Genomic DNA, 16,557 nt, shown 5'->3' with positions numbered 1-16,557 from the left:
GAACTCTCTCTCCTGGAAGCTGGATAAAAGCCAGAACGTGATGGGGGGTGGAGCCTGGGGTGGTGGGGGGTGGAGCCTGGGGTGATGGGGGAGGAGCCTGGTGGGTCTGGGGTGATGGGGGGAGGAGCCTGGGGTGATGGGGGGAGGAGCCTGGCGGGTCTGGGGTGATGGGGGGAGGATCCTGGGGTGATGGGGGAGGAGCCTGGCGGGTCCGTGGTGCGCTGGGGTGCAGGGACCAGGTGTCTAACGCATCCCTCCTGCTGGAACTGCTGCTGTGTGTCGCCGCCTCCCGCCGGCCAGCCTCATTAGTGGAGGGAGTTACCATGACAACCGCCTCCCTGCTTCCCCTGCGTAGATACCGACACTATGGGGTGTGTGCAGCGTCCGCACGCGTGTCGGTCTTTGTGTTGAGGAGAGACGGTGGCTTGGTGGTTAGCACATTAGCCTCTCAGCACTGGGGTCTTGGGTTCAAGTCCTTATCTGAGTGGAGTTTCCATGTTCTCCCCGTGTCTGGGTGGGTTTCTTCTGGGGTCTCTGGTTTCCTCCCACAGTCCAAAAACATGGAGATAAAATGGCATTCCCTGACTTCCTGACAAATTCTCCCTGATTGTGTGATTGTGTGTCTCTGTTCAATAAAAGCAGTTGTGTGTGTGTGGGCCTTGGGTATCTTGAAAGGCGTTATATAAATTGAACATTCATTCATTCTGACCTGCTGTATTCACATCCCGCTCCGTTCTTCAGGGGAGAAGAAGGTCTTTGTCTCCCACAGTGCTGGAGGAACTGGTCAGATTGGGACCACCAGGAAGTTTCTCCAGCGGCGTGAAGCCGACTCCATTAAGATGAGGTCATGTGTCATTACGTAATCCCTGCAAGAGATGATTAAAGGGATGAGGGAACCTTATTTGATGGTGGTTGATTAGGCCAGCCCCAACACCCAGCATTTTGGATTTGATGTATTGCGTTCAGGTAATGTAATGTAGTCTGTCTCTTTGTTTTCTCCTAAAGCCAGTTGTCTGGATAATGCATTATGGTAAATGAAGACACCATTTTCAATAGTTTAAAGTCCGTGTTACTGTAAAGCTGTACAAAAACCTGACCTATGTCTCTGGGCATGTGTCCTCATGCCCAACATGGGGGGGGGGTACAGCATCAATACTCTCTTCCACATAGTGCTCAGCTAAACTATATTGGAACGGTCAAATTAAATGTATACCAGTTACAAACACAGACTAATTTACGTTTTAATTTAGATACCGTTTGAGATGCCTAAGTCAAATTTATTTATATAGCGCTTTTCACAACACATGTTGTCACAAAGCAGCTTTACAATCGTATGGGTCCAGATCCCTAATGAGCCAAAGGCGACAGTGGCGAGGAAAAACTCCCTATGATGGTGGGGATTAGGAAGAAACCTCGGGAAGACCAAGACTCAAAAGGGAACCCATCCTCCATTGGGCAGCCCGTTAGCACAAGTCCGTGGTGCGCAGGGTGTTTCTACAGATAAAGTTAAGGTTCTTGTTCCCTGGCCAAGTAGTCACAGTCCCTTCGGTGCAGATGGTGAGCCTCAGGTAGGAGCTAGCATCAGCACGACATCTTGTGGCAATGGCACATCCAACCCCGGCATCAGTACGTCCACCGGCAAGCCAGACCATCTTGGGTAGAAGCATGCAAAAAGATAGACAATACAGACTGAGTTTGTGGACATCAATTTAAACCATCATTGATTTAAATGTACATAGCTCACGTGGCAGTGATTTGCTGGCTCCGGCAGGCTAATCTATAGCAGCATAACTAAAGGGAGGGGTTCAGAGGTGACCACAGGCATGAGGGCTCACTGAGACATTGCTTTCCAGTCAAGTCATTGTCACAACTAGAGTGATGCCATGACACAGCTGGATGACAGCATCAACATCTCAGATTACCAGAAATCTCAACGTCTGGGGGCTCCCGAGCTCTACACCTTACAAGGGGAATATTAGCTGAAGGCTTGATTAAATAGGTGAGTCTTAAGTCTAGATTTAAAGATTGGAACTGTGTCAGAATCTCGGATTGGAGCTGGAAGGCTATTCCATAATTGAGGGGCTTTAAAGGAGAAAGCTCTGCCTCCGGCTGTAGTTTTACTAATTTTTGGAACTAGGAGAAATCCAGCATTTTGGGAGCGCAAAGGACGAGATGAGTTGTAGTAATCAATGAGTTCACTCAGATATTGTGGGGCAAGACCATTTAACGCCTTATAGGATAACAGAAGAATTTTAAATTCAATTTGATATTTAATTGGAAGCCAGTGTAATGCCGTGAGAGTGGGACTAATATGATCGAATTTACTAGCCTTAGTTAGGACTCTAGCTGCAGCATTTTGAACAAGTTGTAGCTTCTTTATGGACTGTTTAGAGCATCCAATTAGAAGACCATTACAGTAGTCCAATCTTGAAGAGACAAAAGCATGGACCAGCTTCTCTGCATCAGCTAATGAAAGTAAGTGTCTCAGCTTGGCGATATTACGTAAATGGAAAAAGGCAGCCTTAGTGACATTGCATATATGTGTGTCAAATGAAAGATCAGAATCAATAGTAACACCCAAGCTTTTTGCAGTAGATTTAGGTGCTACTGAAAAACCATCTAGGGTAAGGGGAATATCAGCCCAATTGCTTTTAGCAGCTTTAGGCCCAAGAAGTCTTATCGGAATTTAGTTGAAGAAAATTAGACGCCATCCAGTTTTTAATGTCCTGGACGCAGTTCTCAATCTTGAGTAGTAGTGATATCAGCCGGATTGGAAGATATATACAACTGATTATCATCTGCATAGCAATTCGTTATTTACTAGTACAAATTGGTAACGATCTATCCTGTAGGACCTGAACCAGGAGAGTGCTTGACCTCTTATGCCAATGAGTGTCTCCAGCCTATTAAGTGTGTACAGTAGCTGTGTGTGTACAAAGCTGTGTGTGTACAGTGGATCAAGCAATTTAGGTTAGTCCTGTATGATGTAAGAGCTTGGTGAGCTTTTCTGGTACCTGGGTATCACAGTACATCCTGGGATAAATTAGTTTACCTTTATGGTTTTCTTGGGGCAGCCAATGACTTTCAGGAACATCAATATTTAGAAACTTGTTCATTTGGGGCAGATTAAGAGTAAACCATGCAAAAGGCTTCAGGCTATAATAGGCTGTAAATCACATCACATGTGGAAACGCCTGCCGGGTTTGAAACCAGCACACGCAGATAAAGGATCCAGCTACAGCAGTTATTCAGGAGGCTGGCTTAAGTCATTTGTTTTAATCTTGCAGTGGAAACAAAGAAGTTGTATAACAACTTTCTCCAACATGGGTTTGATTGGAATCTTCGATTGTTCCTGTTCATTGTTCGGGGATAGGGTTAGGGGGTTGGTGAGCAGTTTTTACCAGTGCTGCTGAAGCCATTTATGAACCGTTCTGAGCTTGGAGGACACCGTTAATACGTCCCCGAAGACCTGACAAAGCGACCTATCGATGTATCGCATGGGAGATAATTTCATGAAATATCAATGGAAAACCCACTTGAGACGCTCAAAACCTTTTTCAGTGTCCACTGAGAACTCTGGCCTCTGCCACACTGAGCCGGAGGGAGGGGCCTGTGTAGTGGCCCCACCCACTTGCTGGGAGCCTGAGAGGCCGGAGGGTAATGAACGAGTGCTATCCCATCATGCTTCAGCACGTTTGACGGGGGCAGGTGAGATTGTGCTTCAGCAGAGCCACTAGGTGTGGGTTACAGATGCAAGGTGTGCTCTTTATACGCAGCTTGATGCCAGCATCTGTATTTGCAGTCAGAAACACGTGTAAGAAGGCTAATCTCCGGCATTTTTTAATAATATTAGGTGCAACAGCTAGTAATTTAGTTTTTCCGTGCACTCTTGTTTGAGGGCTCATTCAGTCAGTCGTAAAGCTGATTTAGGTGCATTAGGTATTCCTGATCTGGCTTTACAGACATCGCCAGGGTGCTGAAGGTCAGAGGTCAGCGTTGGCAGCCCGCCGTAGCCGAGCACGTCTCACCCGCAGCCTTGCGATAACGCGGCTAAAGGGCTGGCGGGGTCGCCCGGCATGGGGTCGCCCGGCGTGGGGTCGCGCCAACACCTGCTCGGCCTCAATTGCTGATCCCCCCCCCTCGGGAAGGAGATGGAGCCGTGCGTGCGTGTCTAACAGTCCCAGTGTTACGGAAATGGATTTGTGGCAGTCTAGCTTTATCAGTATTCTGGTCAGCTCTGTGCTCCAGTTGTGTGTGTGTGTGTGTGTGTGTGTGTGTGTGTGTGTGTGTGTGTGTGTGTGTGTGTGTGTGTGTGTGTGTGTGTGTGTGTCAGCGGGAGGGTTTAAATGGCTAGGTTGAAAGATTGAATCTCCACCCTGTCACCTTGGCTTTATGAAGAAGAAGAAGAAACACAACAAGTTTCTCATTTTGTTTCCTTTTGGTGATATACAAAAAAAAAAATTTTATGTAAAGTTTTGCTTCAAAGCAGAAATGTTTGAGCTTGTAAACATGGTGGTCATTGTGTGTGTGTGTGTGTGTGTGTGTGTGTGTGTGTGTGCTCCCTGTGGGTTGGGGATTTCCACCTTTTCCAAAGAGTAGTAACCAGTAATACCAACAATGAGAAGCAAGTTGAAGGGTAGTGAGCGGTTTAAACGTGTGTGTGTGTGTGTTCGCGTGTGTGTGTTCGGGTGTGTTTGAGCAGGCGTGTGTGTGTTCGCATCTGTGTGAGCAGGCGTGTGTGTGTTCGCAGGCGTGTGTGACTGCTCACCTGTGTGCATATGAAGAACATGAGCTAGAATGTGGGGGACAGCAGGCTGACATGTAGACCTGACATGTAGACCTGACATGTAGACCTGACATGTAGATTCAGAGACTCACTACTGTGGGCTGAAACCAGAGAGCTTGGAGGTAGCAGCATACCTGATACCTGATACCTGGTACCTGATACCTGGCCAACACAGCCAGACATGTGCTCTCTGAACCATGAAGCAGCCCAAAACTCTTCTCTCACATGCACTCACTCACTCACACTTACACACTCACTATCACTAACATACGCTCACACACTCATTCACTCACTCACTCACTATCACTAACATACGCTCACACACTCATTCACTCTCTCACTATCACTAACATATGCTCACACACTCATTCACTCTCTCACTATCACTCGCATACGCTCACACACTTACTCTCACCCTCACTCACAAGCACACACACATGCTCACACTCTCTCTCTCTCTCTCTCTCTATCTCTCTCTCTCTCTCTCTGTTTAAAATTTTATTTACATATCAAAGATTTATTTACATTCAAGTTATTGGAAAATATAATTGCTGTGACGTATATCTGTTAAATTACATGAACAGCATCACAGTTGGACTGTTTCAATGGGATTTAAACTTCAAAAAGGAAGGGGGGGCACTTTTAACGAACTTTCTGTTAGGGGCAGAAACGGGGAACAGTGAAGGAAACAGAGTGTGTGAGAGAGTGTGTAAACACAAACGGTCTAACTCACATTCTCTGTCTTGCGCACACACACACACTCAAACTTGTTCATACTCCATTCTCGTACACACACACTCCCACTCTCATGAACACTTACCTTATTGTTTTTTTTTCCAGCAACTGCCGAAATTAATCACATGACTATTGTATTTTAGTCCTAATAGGTGATATTAACATGTAATGATATGAGACCCCATACCAGTATTGTGTCTGTTATGACGGGAGTGTGAGCATGTGTCTGGTTATGAGCTCTTTGATTACTGTAACCTTCAGCTTTGACAACATCTGTAACACCACTTTGAGTTCTTAAAAACTTTGAGTTCTTTAAATCAGGCACTAGAGGACCAGGAGACTGAAACATGCAGATTGCTAGTTTGTGCTCTTGTCTACGTACAGTGCGTTGATTTTTGCTCCCCCACCCAGTAATCGCTATGGAGACAGGCAGCAGTTGTGTGCAGAGGATTATGGGAGTGCGTGCATTGAGATCCAAGCACGAGAAAGAAAGCGTTGAAAAGTCGAGTTTTAATCAACCTTATGCAAATGAGAAGCGAGTTTCACTGGACTGCAGCCAATCAGCAGCGCAGGAGGCATTTCGCCAGGTCATGTCAGGCTGAAATCAGAGTCACGACGAGCTGGAGGAGAATATGTTAACTACAGAGTCACGATGAGCTGTAGGAGAATACGTTAACTACAGAGTCACGACGAGCTGGATGAGAATATGTTAACTACAGAGTCACTATGAGCTGGATGAGAATACGTTAACTACAGTGTCATGATGAGCTGGATGAGAATACGTTAACTACAGTGTCACAATGAGCTGGATGAGAATACGTTAACTACAGTGTCACGATGAGCTGTAGGAGAATACGTTAACTACAGTGTCATGATGAGCTGGATGAGAATACGTTAACTACAGAGTCACGATGAGCTGGATGAGAATACGTTAACTACAGTGTCACGACGAGCTGGATGAGTATGTTAACTACAGTGTCACAATGAGCTGGAGAAGAATACGTTAACTACAGTGTCACGATGATCTGGATGAGAATACGTTAACTACAGTGTCACGATGAGCTGGATGAGAATACGTTAACTACAGTGTCACGATGAGCTGGATGAGAATACGTTAACTACAGTGTCACGACGAGCTGGATGAGTATGTTAACTACAGTGTCACGATGAGCTGGATGAGAATACGTTAACTACAGTGTCACGACGAGCTGGATGAGAATACGTTAACTACAGTGTCACGACGAGCTGGATGAGAATACGTTAACTACAGTGTCACGATGAGCTGGATGAGTATACGTTAACTACAGTGTCATGATGAGCTGGATGAGAATACGTTAACTACAGTGTCACGACGAGCTGGATGAGTATGTTAACTACAGTGTCACGATGAGCTGGATGAGTATACGTTAACTACAGTGTCATGATGAGCTGGATGAGAATACGTTAACTACAGTGTCACGATGATCTGGATGAGAATACGTTAACTACAGAGTCACGATGAGCTGGATGAGAATACGTTAACTACAGTGTCACGATGATCTGGATGAGAATACGTTAACTACAGTGTCACGACGAGCTGGATGAGAATACGTTAACTACAGTGTCACGATGAGCTGGATGAGAATACGTTAACTACAGTGTCACGATGAGCTGGATGAGAATACGTTAACTACAGTGTCACGATGAGCTGGATGAGAATACGTTAACTACAGTGTCACGACGAGCTGGATGAGTATGTTAACTACAGTGTCACGATGAGCTGGATGAGAATACGTTAACTACAGTGTCACGACGAGCTGGATGAGAATACGTTAACTACAGTGTCACGACGAGCTGGATGAGAATACGTTAACTACAGTGTCACGATGAGCTGGATGAGTATACGTTAACTACAGTGTCATGATGAGCTGGATGAGAATACGTTAACTACAGTGTCACGACGAGCTGGATGAGTATGTTAACTACAGTGTCACGATGAGCTGGATGAGTATACGTTAACTACAGTGTCATGATGAGCTGGATGAGAATACGTTAACTACAGTGTCACGATGATCTGGATGAGAATACGTTAACTACAGAGTCACGATGAGCTGGATGAGAATACGTTAACTACAGTGTCACGATGATCTGGATGAGAATACGTTAACTACAGTGTCACGACGAGCTGGATGAGAATACGTTAACTACAGTGTCACGATGAGCTGGATGAGAATACGTTAACTACAGTGTCACGATGAGCTGGATGAGAATACGTTAACTACAGTGTCACGACGAGCTGGATGAGAATACGTTAACTACAGTGTCACGATGAGCTGGATGAGAATACGTTAACTACAGTGTCACGATGAGCTGGATGAGAATACGTTAACTACAGTGTCACGATGAGCTGGATGAGAATACGTTAACTACAGTGTCACGACGAGCTGGATGAGTATGTTAACTACAGTGTCACGATGAGCTGGATGAGAATACGTTAACTACAGTGTCACGATGAGCTGGATGAGAATACGTTAACTACAGTGTCACGACGAGCTGGATGAGAATACGTTAACTACAGTGTCACGACGAGCTGGATGAGAATACGTTAACTACAGTGTCACGATGAGCTGGATGAGTATACGTTAACTACAGTGTCATGATGAGCTGGATGAGATTACGTTAACTACAGTGTCACGACGAGCTGGATGAGTATGTTAACTACAGTGTCACGATGAGCTGGATGAGTATACGTTAACTACAGTGTCATGATGAGCTGGATGAGAATACGTTAACTACAGTGTCACGATGATCTGGATGAGAATACGTTAACTACAGAGTCACGATGAGCTGGATGAGAATACGTTAACTACAGTGTCACGATGATCTGGATGAGAATACGTTAACTACAGTGTCACGACGAGCTGGATGAGAATACGTTAACTACAGTGTCACGATGAGCTGGATGAGAATACGTTAACTACAGTGTCACGATGAGCTGGATGAGAATACGTTAACTACAGTGTCACGACGAGCTGGATGAGAATACGTTAACTACAGTGTCACGACGAGCTGGATGAGAATACGTTAACTACAGTGTCACGATGAGCTGGATGAGAATACGTTAACTACAGTGTCACGATGAGCTGGATGAGAATACGTTAACTACAGTGTCACGATGAGCTGGATGAGAATACGTTAACTACAGTGTCATGATGAGCTGGATGAGAATACGTTAACTACAGTGTCACGATGAGCTGGATGAGAATACGTTAACTACAGTGTCACGATGAGCTGGATGAGAATACGTTAACTACAGTGTCACGATGATCTGGATGAGAATACGTTAACTACAGTGTCATGATGAGCTGGATGAGAATACGTTAACTACAGTGTCACGATGAGCTGGATGAGAATACGTTAACTACAGTGTCACGACGAGCTGGATGAGTATGTTAACTACAGTGTCACGATGAGCTGGATGAGAATACGTTAACTACAGTGTCACGATGAGCTGGATGAGAATACGTTAACTACAGTGTCACGATGAGCTGGATGAGTATGTTAACTACAGTGTCACGATGAGCTGGATGAGAATACGTTAACTACAGTGTCACGACGAGCTGGATGAGAATACGTTAACTACAGTGTCACGATGAGCTGGATGAGAATACGTTAACTACAGTGTCACGATGAGCTGGATGAGTATGTTAACTACAGTGTCACGACGAGCTGGATGAGAATACATTAACTACAGTGTCACGACGAGCTGGATGAGAATACGTTAACTACAGTGTCACGATGAGCTGGATGAGAATACGTTAACTACAGTGTCACGATGAGCTGGATGAGAATACGTTAACTACAGTGTCACGATGAGCTGGATGAGAATACGTTAACTACAGTGTCACGATGAGCTGGATGAGTATGTTAACTACAGTGTCACGATGAGCTGGATGAGAATACGTTAACTACAGTGTCACGATGAGCTGGATGAGTATGTTAACTACAGTGTCACGATGAGCTGGATGAGAATACGTTAACTACAGTGTCACGACGAGCTGGATGAGTATGTTAACTACAGTGTCACGATGAGCTGGATGAGAATACGTTAACTACAGTGTCACGATGAGCTGGATGAGAATACGTTAACTACAGTGTCACGACGAGCTGGATGAGTATGTTAACTACAGTGTCACGATGAGCTGGATGAGAATACGTTAACTACAGTGTCCGGTTCACCTCTGGCTCCTCAACGTGACTGTAGAACTACAGATGCATTTATACAAATGAAGCCAGAAGGTGTTTGAAGTAGTTGGTGTTCCTGGACTAAAACCTTTGTTTTTTTTGTGTCATGCTCCCTCAAACAGCCATTGGGATGCGAAGCAACTTTCACCTTACTGCAGTGTAAATGAAAAATTACACACCCCCAGTTTGAATGTAGTAACCACATTTGTGGATCTGATGCCAGCTAACCTGAGGCACATTTACATTTACATTTACGGCATTTAGCAGACGCTCTTATCCAGAGCGACTTACAAAGTGCTTTGCTTCTGATCACAGAATATATCCTAGGAAATAGTACAAATAGGCCAGAATTCAAGACACCATTGAGTCAGACTACTACTAAACTACAGGAATCAGTATCATTACCTAGTGTTTGCAAGTTAGGCATTTGCCTAGAAGCACAAATAACCATAAACAGACATACAATTTAAGAACAACGGCAAGTGGTATCAGCTGAATTAGTGCTCTGGTAAGAACTCAACAAACAGGTGAGTCTTCACATCTTTCAAGCTAGTTCTTCATTTTCTACACATGTAAGCTCAAATGTAGTTGTGGGTACACGTGTCTGAGTTGTTAGGTGTGAACGTGAATGAGAGGCATATGTGTTATTTTGTCCCAATGCTAGTGTGAGTCATTTCACTGAAAGTTCCCCTGGACCAGTCAAATCACTCACTGCAGCATTTTGATGTGCTGAAATGTAACAATGAGATCACTTATAGAGCAGGAGTTCAGGACTGGCCTGTGGTCTGGGGGAAAAGAGACAAAAACGTGTCTGTTTACGATGAGCATCTGCCTTAAAATGTCTGCTGGACTTATTTCCGTTTACAAAAGAAGACTTTAACATAGCAAACCTCGAGACTGTGAGAGCCTGTAGTGGCCAGCCAGCGTAAACGTTTATTTTGCTGAATGGTAGTGTAATTTGTGCAAGATGTAAAAGGGGCTGCTTCTAAGAGGGTGGTTGTATTTACATTCTGCACATTTCAGAACCAATCTTCTGGGGGGAGGGGCTCTTTTCAGAGCCAAGGGAGACAGAAACGTGTTTACGTGAGCATGGACGTTCCCGTGTGCGTGGATGTTCCCGTGTGCGTCCCCTGGGCTCTGACTGACCCGTTGCTGAGTGCTGAAAGCCGCCACGCTCTCCCTCTCTGCCTCAAACTCTTAATGAGCCCGGCCTCACACTCCGGGCCTCATTATATGGCTGTTATTGGCTTCCTGCTTGATGGCTACTGCCTATGAAAGCCACTCATCATTTAGAGAGCCTAAAATAATACGATTGCAACAAATGCTCTGATATGGATGAAGGCCTAATGAAGCCATTCAGACTCTGTACGAACAGGCAGTGGTGCGTTTTATTGATTATTATTGATCTCTGCACTGTTGCGTTAGCATGGATGTGGTAGCACACACAGATGAGAATGGTGCCACTGAATACAAGACATTAGTGTGATTTATTTGTTGGGACGCATTCACACTCCTTAAATGATGCTCTTAAGACTGCAGTAAAATTAGGGTGACGCACGTATTCTACAGATATTTACCTACTGCAATTGGAACTTTAATTTCATTATAACAATTGAACATGTCATTCACGTAACTGCTTTCAAAATCAAAACTAGTTATTTTATAATCTGTATGTAATGTAATTATGGAATTGTTATTAAGCGTGTAGTATTATTATTAAGTATGTAATTTTCTAAATATTTAATTCACCAAAGCCTTGGTACCACACGTCTTTTTATATGCCTGTTTTTGATCTGTTCTGGCTTGCATATGGCTGCCATAACAAATCTCACCGCCATGTCCACTAGATCATCCTTGTCATTTGAAATGGAGATGTCTTCCTGCCTTTGAAGTCGCTGGTTCTTTGCTGGTGTCTGCAGGGATGCTCTGACCCTGCTGAAGAAGGGACACCCAGAGCGGAAGACACCACCTCTGTCTGCACCTCCTCCCACGGCCGCTCCTCCTGCAGCTCCACCTCCACCTCCTGCTGCTGCCCCCGGCCGACCCCTCCACCCTCCCGTCTCTGTACCCGGGACACCTGGAGCTCCAGTGAGTATCTGTCCACCTTCACTGGTGCGTTAGGAGTTCTCTTCATCTGCATCTACATCTGTGTATGTTCATCACATAATAATAATAATAATAATAATAGGTTACATTTATATAGCACCTTTCACAAACCCAAGGACGCTTAGCACAACATATATAAGGGGACACACACTTAGGAAGTAAAATTAGAGGTAAAGAGGAAAGTTTTAAGTTGGTTTTTGAAAGAAGACAGAGTAGAACAGTTACGAACAGATTGAGGCAGAGAGTTCCAGAGTTTAGGGGCAGCAGTACTGAAAGACCATGAAAGCAAGATTAGTGCGTGGACCAATCAGAGAAGAGGAGTGAGAGGATCTAAGGGTGCGTGAGGGACGACAAACCTTGATGAGTTCGACATTGACGGTGATGTTGGGGACATCAGGAAGTAGTGATTTTGAACCGACCAATAAGACCTCGGTTTTATCGGCATTGAGTTTGAGGTAGTTTTGGTGCAGCCAGAGTTTAAGATCAGATGCAAGCACACAGTGTCTGGGCGGAAGCAGAAGGGGAAGCAGAACTGATGTAGATCTGAATGTCATCAGCATAACAGTGGAAATTAGGCCATGTTTCCAGATGATAATGCCTAAGGGGGAAATGTAGAGAATGAATAAAAGGGGTCCAAGAACAGAGCCCTGGGGTACACCCTGAGCGACAGGTGTAGTGGAAGATCTGTAGGAGCCTAGTGATATAAACTGTTGCCTGTTGGTGAGATAAGACTGTAGCCAACTAAGAGCCAATCCTGTAACACCGATAGACTGTAATCTGGAAAGAAGAACGTTATGGTTTATTGTGTCAAAAGCAGCAGTGAGGTCCAAGAGGACCAGAATGCTGAACAGTCTGGAATCTGCTGTGAGCAGGAGATCGTTTGCAACTCTTAAGAGATCAGACTCAGTACTGTATAGAGTCTGAAAACCAGACTGAAATATTACAGCATACATACAGCATATTACTGGAAAGACATGGCAACAATTTTTCCATTATTTTAGCCATGAATGGGAGGTTCGAGATAGGTCTGTAATTAGATAGTAAAGGTGGGTCTAGACCAGGTTTCTTGAGTATAGGTGTGACAGCAGCTATTTTGAGAGAAGAGGGGACAGTGCCTAACAAGAAGCATTGGTTCATCAAGTTTGCAGGAAAAGGAAGACGATCCACTAAGGATGTCCCGACACTGTGGAAGGTTCAACAGAAGTAAAGACAGAAAGGCATTTATCTGTACTCTGAGGGGGAGCTTGGGGAAAAGATGAACTAGTCAATATAGGAAATAGTTGATACGTCTTGTTAATTTTATCTTGAAAGAAATCTAAGAAGGCATTACATTGTTCAGGAGAGGAATGAAAGATGGAAGAGGGTGGTTAAAGAAGTTTATTTATAGTGTTAAATAAAGCTTTGGGCATATGGCAACTACTATTTACGATACTGGAGTAATAGGAAGAGTGGGCAGTATTTAAAGCATCCCTGTACTTGGATACTAGTTGATACTAGTTTTGTGAAGGTACTCAAGACACATAACTTCAGTCTTAATAGCTGAGCTCAGGAGTGAACCATGGAGAGGAGTGAGTAGCAGAGAGCTGTCTAATCTTATGAGGAGCATGGATGTTGAGTGTTTCAGAGATAGTATTGTTATAAAGTGTAAGAATGTCATCAGGTGAGGACAGTTTAGAGATTTCCTCGAAAGATGAAGAAAGAAGGGAGTGAGAGAAAGCCTGAGGGTCAATGGAGTTTAGTTTATGAAAGGTAACAGTTGTTTTGGAGAGAGATTTAGGAGAGCGCAGACTGAAAGAACATTCAATGAGCTTATGATCAGTAAAACCAACAACAGAACCAGAAACTGAAGTGTCCAGGAGTCCAGATGTACAGGGCAGATCGAGGATGTGTCCATGATTGTGTGTGGGGAAAATTGACATGTTGAGTAAGTCCAAAACATTCAATTACATTCATGAGTTGTACAGACAATGCACATGTGGTGACAACATGAATATTAAAGTCACCCAACTGCATGACGGCAGAAAACGTAGCGGAGGCTACTGTGAGCAATTCATTTAATTCAGTTACAAAACTAGCAGGAGATTTGGGAGGACGTTAGATCAACAGAAGGAGCAGCGGTGTAGTAGCGGCGACTTTTAAAGCAAAATATTCATGTTGCGCTCTTCAAGGTCCTATATTGTCAGCTAACAGTGTGCCTAATGTCACAGAATCTACTGAGAGCCCGTTGGAGTAAGGCCGGTCTGAGCTGACTGCTTTCACATCCGTTTGGGTTGGCGTCACAGTTGTTATGGTGACTTGGGCCAAACACTGGCAAATTTTTAGGGTCTCATTTAGAGTCTCAAAAAAACCAAAACACACATTTGATTTTCTCTTTACTTATGAGTTGTTAAATACTTTGACAGTGACTGCTGACAGTGTGGGTGTGTGGGAGATACACACACTGGAGTGTGTGGGAGGTACACACACTGGAGTGTGTGGGAGATACACACACTGGAGTGTTGGAACTCCTGTGTTGGCGTGGGGGAGCGTTAGCCACCTACTCATCATGGCTGTGTGAAGAGATCAGAGCAGACAAGCTAAATGCTCTGTCTTATATAAGCAGTAGCTGATGCCAGAGTGCTGTCTCCTCCTCCCACACCTCCACCACCATCGCTGCTCTCTGCTCCTCTCCGTCCTCTCGTGTCCTGTCACTCTGGGCGGTGTGCGGTCCTGTTTCAGGGGTTCTCTGAGCAGACTGCTGGGTGGAGTGTAGGAGTGATGGTGGTGAAGTGTGCTCACACTGTAGCCTGTTGGGAAAGTGCAGGAAGAGGGGACTCACTAACTCTTAGCAGCAAATCCAGTTGTGCAATATTGATTTTCCTTTCGTCAGTCAACGGTTTCCTCATTTTCCTCATTTTTTCCCCTTACAACAGCAGTATAGCGGCTGACGGGCAGAGCCTCCGTGTCCGTTCTCCCAAACACAGGCAGAACTGTTTTTTTGGTTTTTTTTGGTATAACAGTTGAAAAAATTGCAGCCGTTTGACTACAAGATGTCCTTGCCCAGCAGATATTTAAGCAGATAAGATTCTTCCCTCTCATGAAGCCACAGTCTTGCTTTCCTCTTACACAACGCGTGTATGTGGGTTTCTGCTGTGGACATGCAATGAGGCCATGATGCATCGCAGGGTTAGTGGGAGGAGAGGCCCTGCACTCTGGGTCAGCTCAGATGAACTTCTCACCCCTACAAATCTTTCCGTGGTTTGAACGGCTCGTTTTGCACTAGCATTGGTGCATTAGCGTTGGTGCACTAGCACTCGTTCTGACTCTCTCTAGTTCAGTGTTCAGTGGCACGGTGAGCACTGCTAATGATACAGTGATGGCTGTATCGGAGCAGTTTACACCACCAGTGTCTTGACATCACCAAGATATTGTTTTGCGTCTTCCATCAGACATTACTCGCAATGTGGCATCAGTGTGTTTACGCTCTCTGTGAAACTGAATATGCTATTAGTGGGCTGCACTGACCCAGGTTTCTGATGGCGTTGCCAGGGCAACTTCACGGAGGTGCCAGCCTCCAACGTGCGCAGGGTCATTGCACAGAGACTGACCCAGTCCAAAACCACCATCCCTCACGCCTACGCCTCCGTTGACTGTGACCTGGGGGCCATTCAGGAGCTGCGCAAGGAGCTGGCCCGGGGTAAGAGCGCCTGGGGTCCGGGGTAAGAGCGCCTGGGGTCCGGGGTAAGAGCGCCTGGGGTCCGGGGTAAGAGCGCCTGGGGTCTGGGGTAAGAGCGCCTGGGGTCTGGGGTAAGAGCGCCGGGGGTCCGGGGTAAGAGCGCCTGGGGTCAGGGGTAAGAGCGCCTGGGGCCCGGGGTAAGAGCGCCTGGGGTCTGGGGTAAGAGCGCCTGGGGTCTGGGGTAAGAGCGCCGGGGGTCCGGGGTAAGAGCGCCTGGGGTCCGGGGTAAGAGCGCCTGGGGTCCGGGGTAAGAGCGCCTGGGGTCCGGGGTAAGAGCGCCTGGGGCCCGGGGTAAGAGCGCCTGGGGTCTGGGGTAATTTTTGGCCAGCTGTGGTTGGAGAGGGAGATTTATTACAGCTGCAGCTTCCCCAGATATCATGTGGATTTAGTTGATTTGGGTTGGTAATAGACTTAGATGGTATTAAAAAAAATTATTTTCACATTTTTTATTCTCAATGGTTTCTCCAAAGTGCTTTAACACATCTTTTTCTCTCTCTCGCTCTCGCTCTCTTTTGCTCTTTTTGTGTTTAAAGAAGAGATCAAGGTGTCTGTCAATGACTTCATTATCAAAGCAGCTGCTGTCACACTCAGAGTAAGTAATTATCTTGTTTTATGTTTACATGCTTGTGTGACTAACTGGAATCACCTTACTGTGATAGAAATGATAGAAATACAAAATGACCTTATTGTCACTTCAGACTTTTGTAAATTAAAGTGTTTTCGTAGCACCCTACCAGTTTATCCAAACCGTTCTCTGTCGACCTCAGTTATTGTAATTATTACATTGAGCATTGCTCTCATCAGAATAGATTACAGTATAACATAAGCAGCTAATTTAAGTGGTACTCCACCCTGAGGTGTATGGTAAATGTAGAGCGGTTACTCCACCATGAGGTGTATGGTGAATGTAGAGCGTTTACTCCACCCTGAGGTGTATGGTGAATGTAGAGCGTTTACTCCACCCTGAGGTATATGGTGGATATAGAGCAGT

At 45.3% G+C, this 16,557-nt stretch overlaps 1 protein-coding gene across 1 annotated transcript in view; it reads left to right on the top strand.

Moving 5' to 3' along the window:
• The window catches only part of pdhx (pyruvate dehydrogenase complex component X), a 41,726-nt gene that overhangs the window by 20,489 nt on the left and 4,680 nt on the right, over window positions 1–16,557 (top strand). Inside the window, exons 6-8 of the mRNA XM_076991735.1 lie at window positions 11,665–11,833; window positions 15,380–15,527; window positions 16,100–16,158. Coding sequence (XP_076847850.1) covers window positions 11,665–11,833; window positions 15,380–15,527; window positions 16,100–16,158 — 376 coding nt within the window. The remainder of the gene's footprint in view (window positions 1–11,664; window positions 11,834–15,379; window positions 15,528–16,099; window positions 16,159–16,557) is intronic.

Source organism: Brachyhypopomus gauderio, unplaced genomic scaffold, assembly GCF_052324685.1.
Source record: "Brachyhypopomus gauderio isolate BG-103 unplaced genomic scaffold, BGAUD_0.2 sc85, whole genome shotgun sequence".
Taxonomy (NCBI): domain Eukaryota; kingdom Metazoa; phylum Chordata; class Actinopteri; order Gymnotiformes; family Hypopomidae; genus Brachyhypopomus; species Brachyhypopomus gauderio.
The sequence above is the reverse complement of the archived record's forward strand: the minus strand, read 5'-3'. Positions and strand labels throughout refer to the sequence as shown.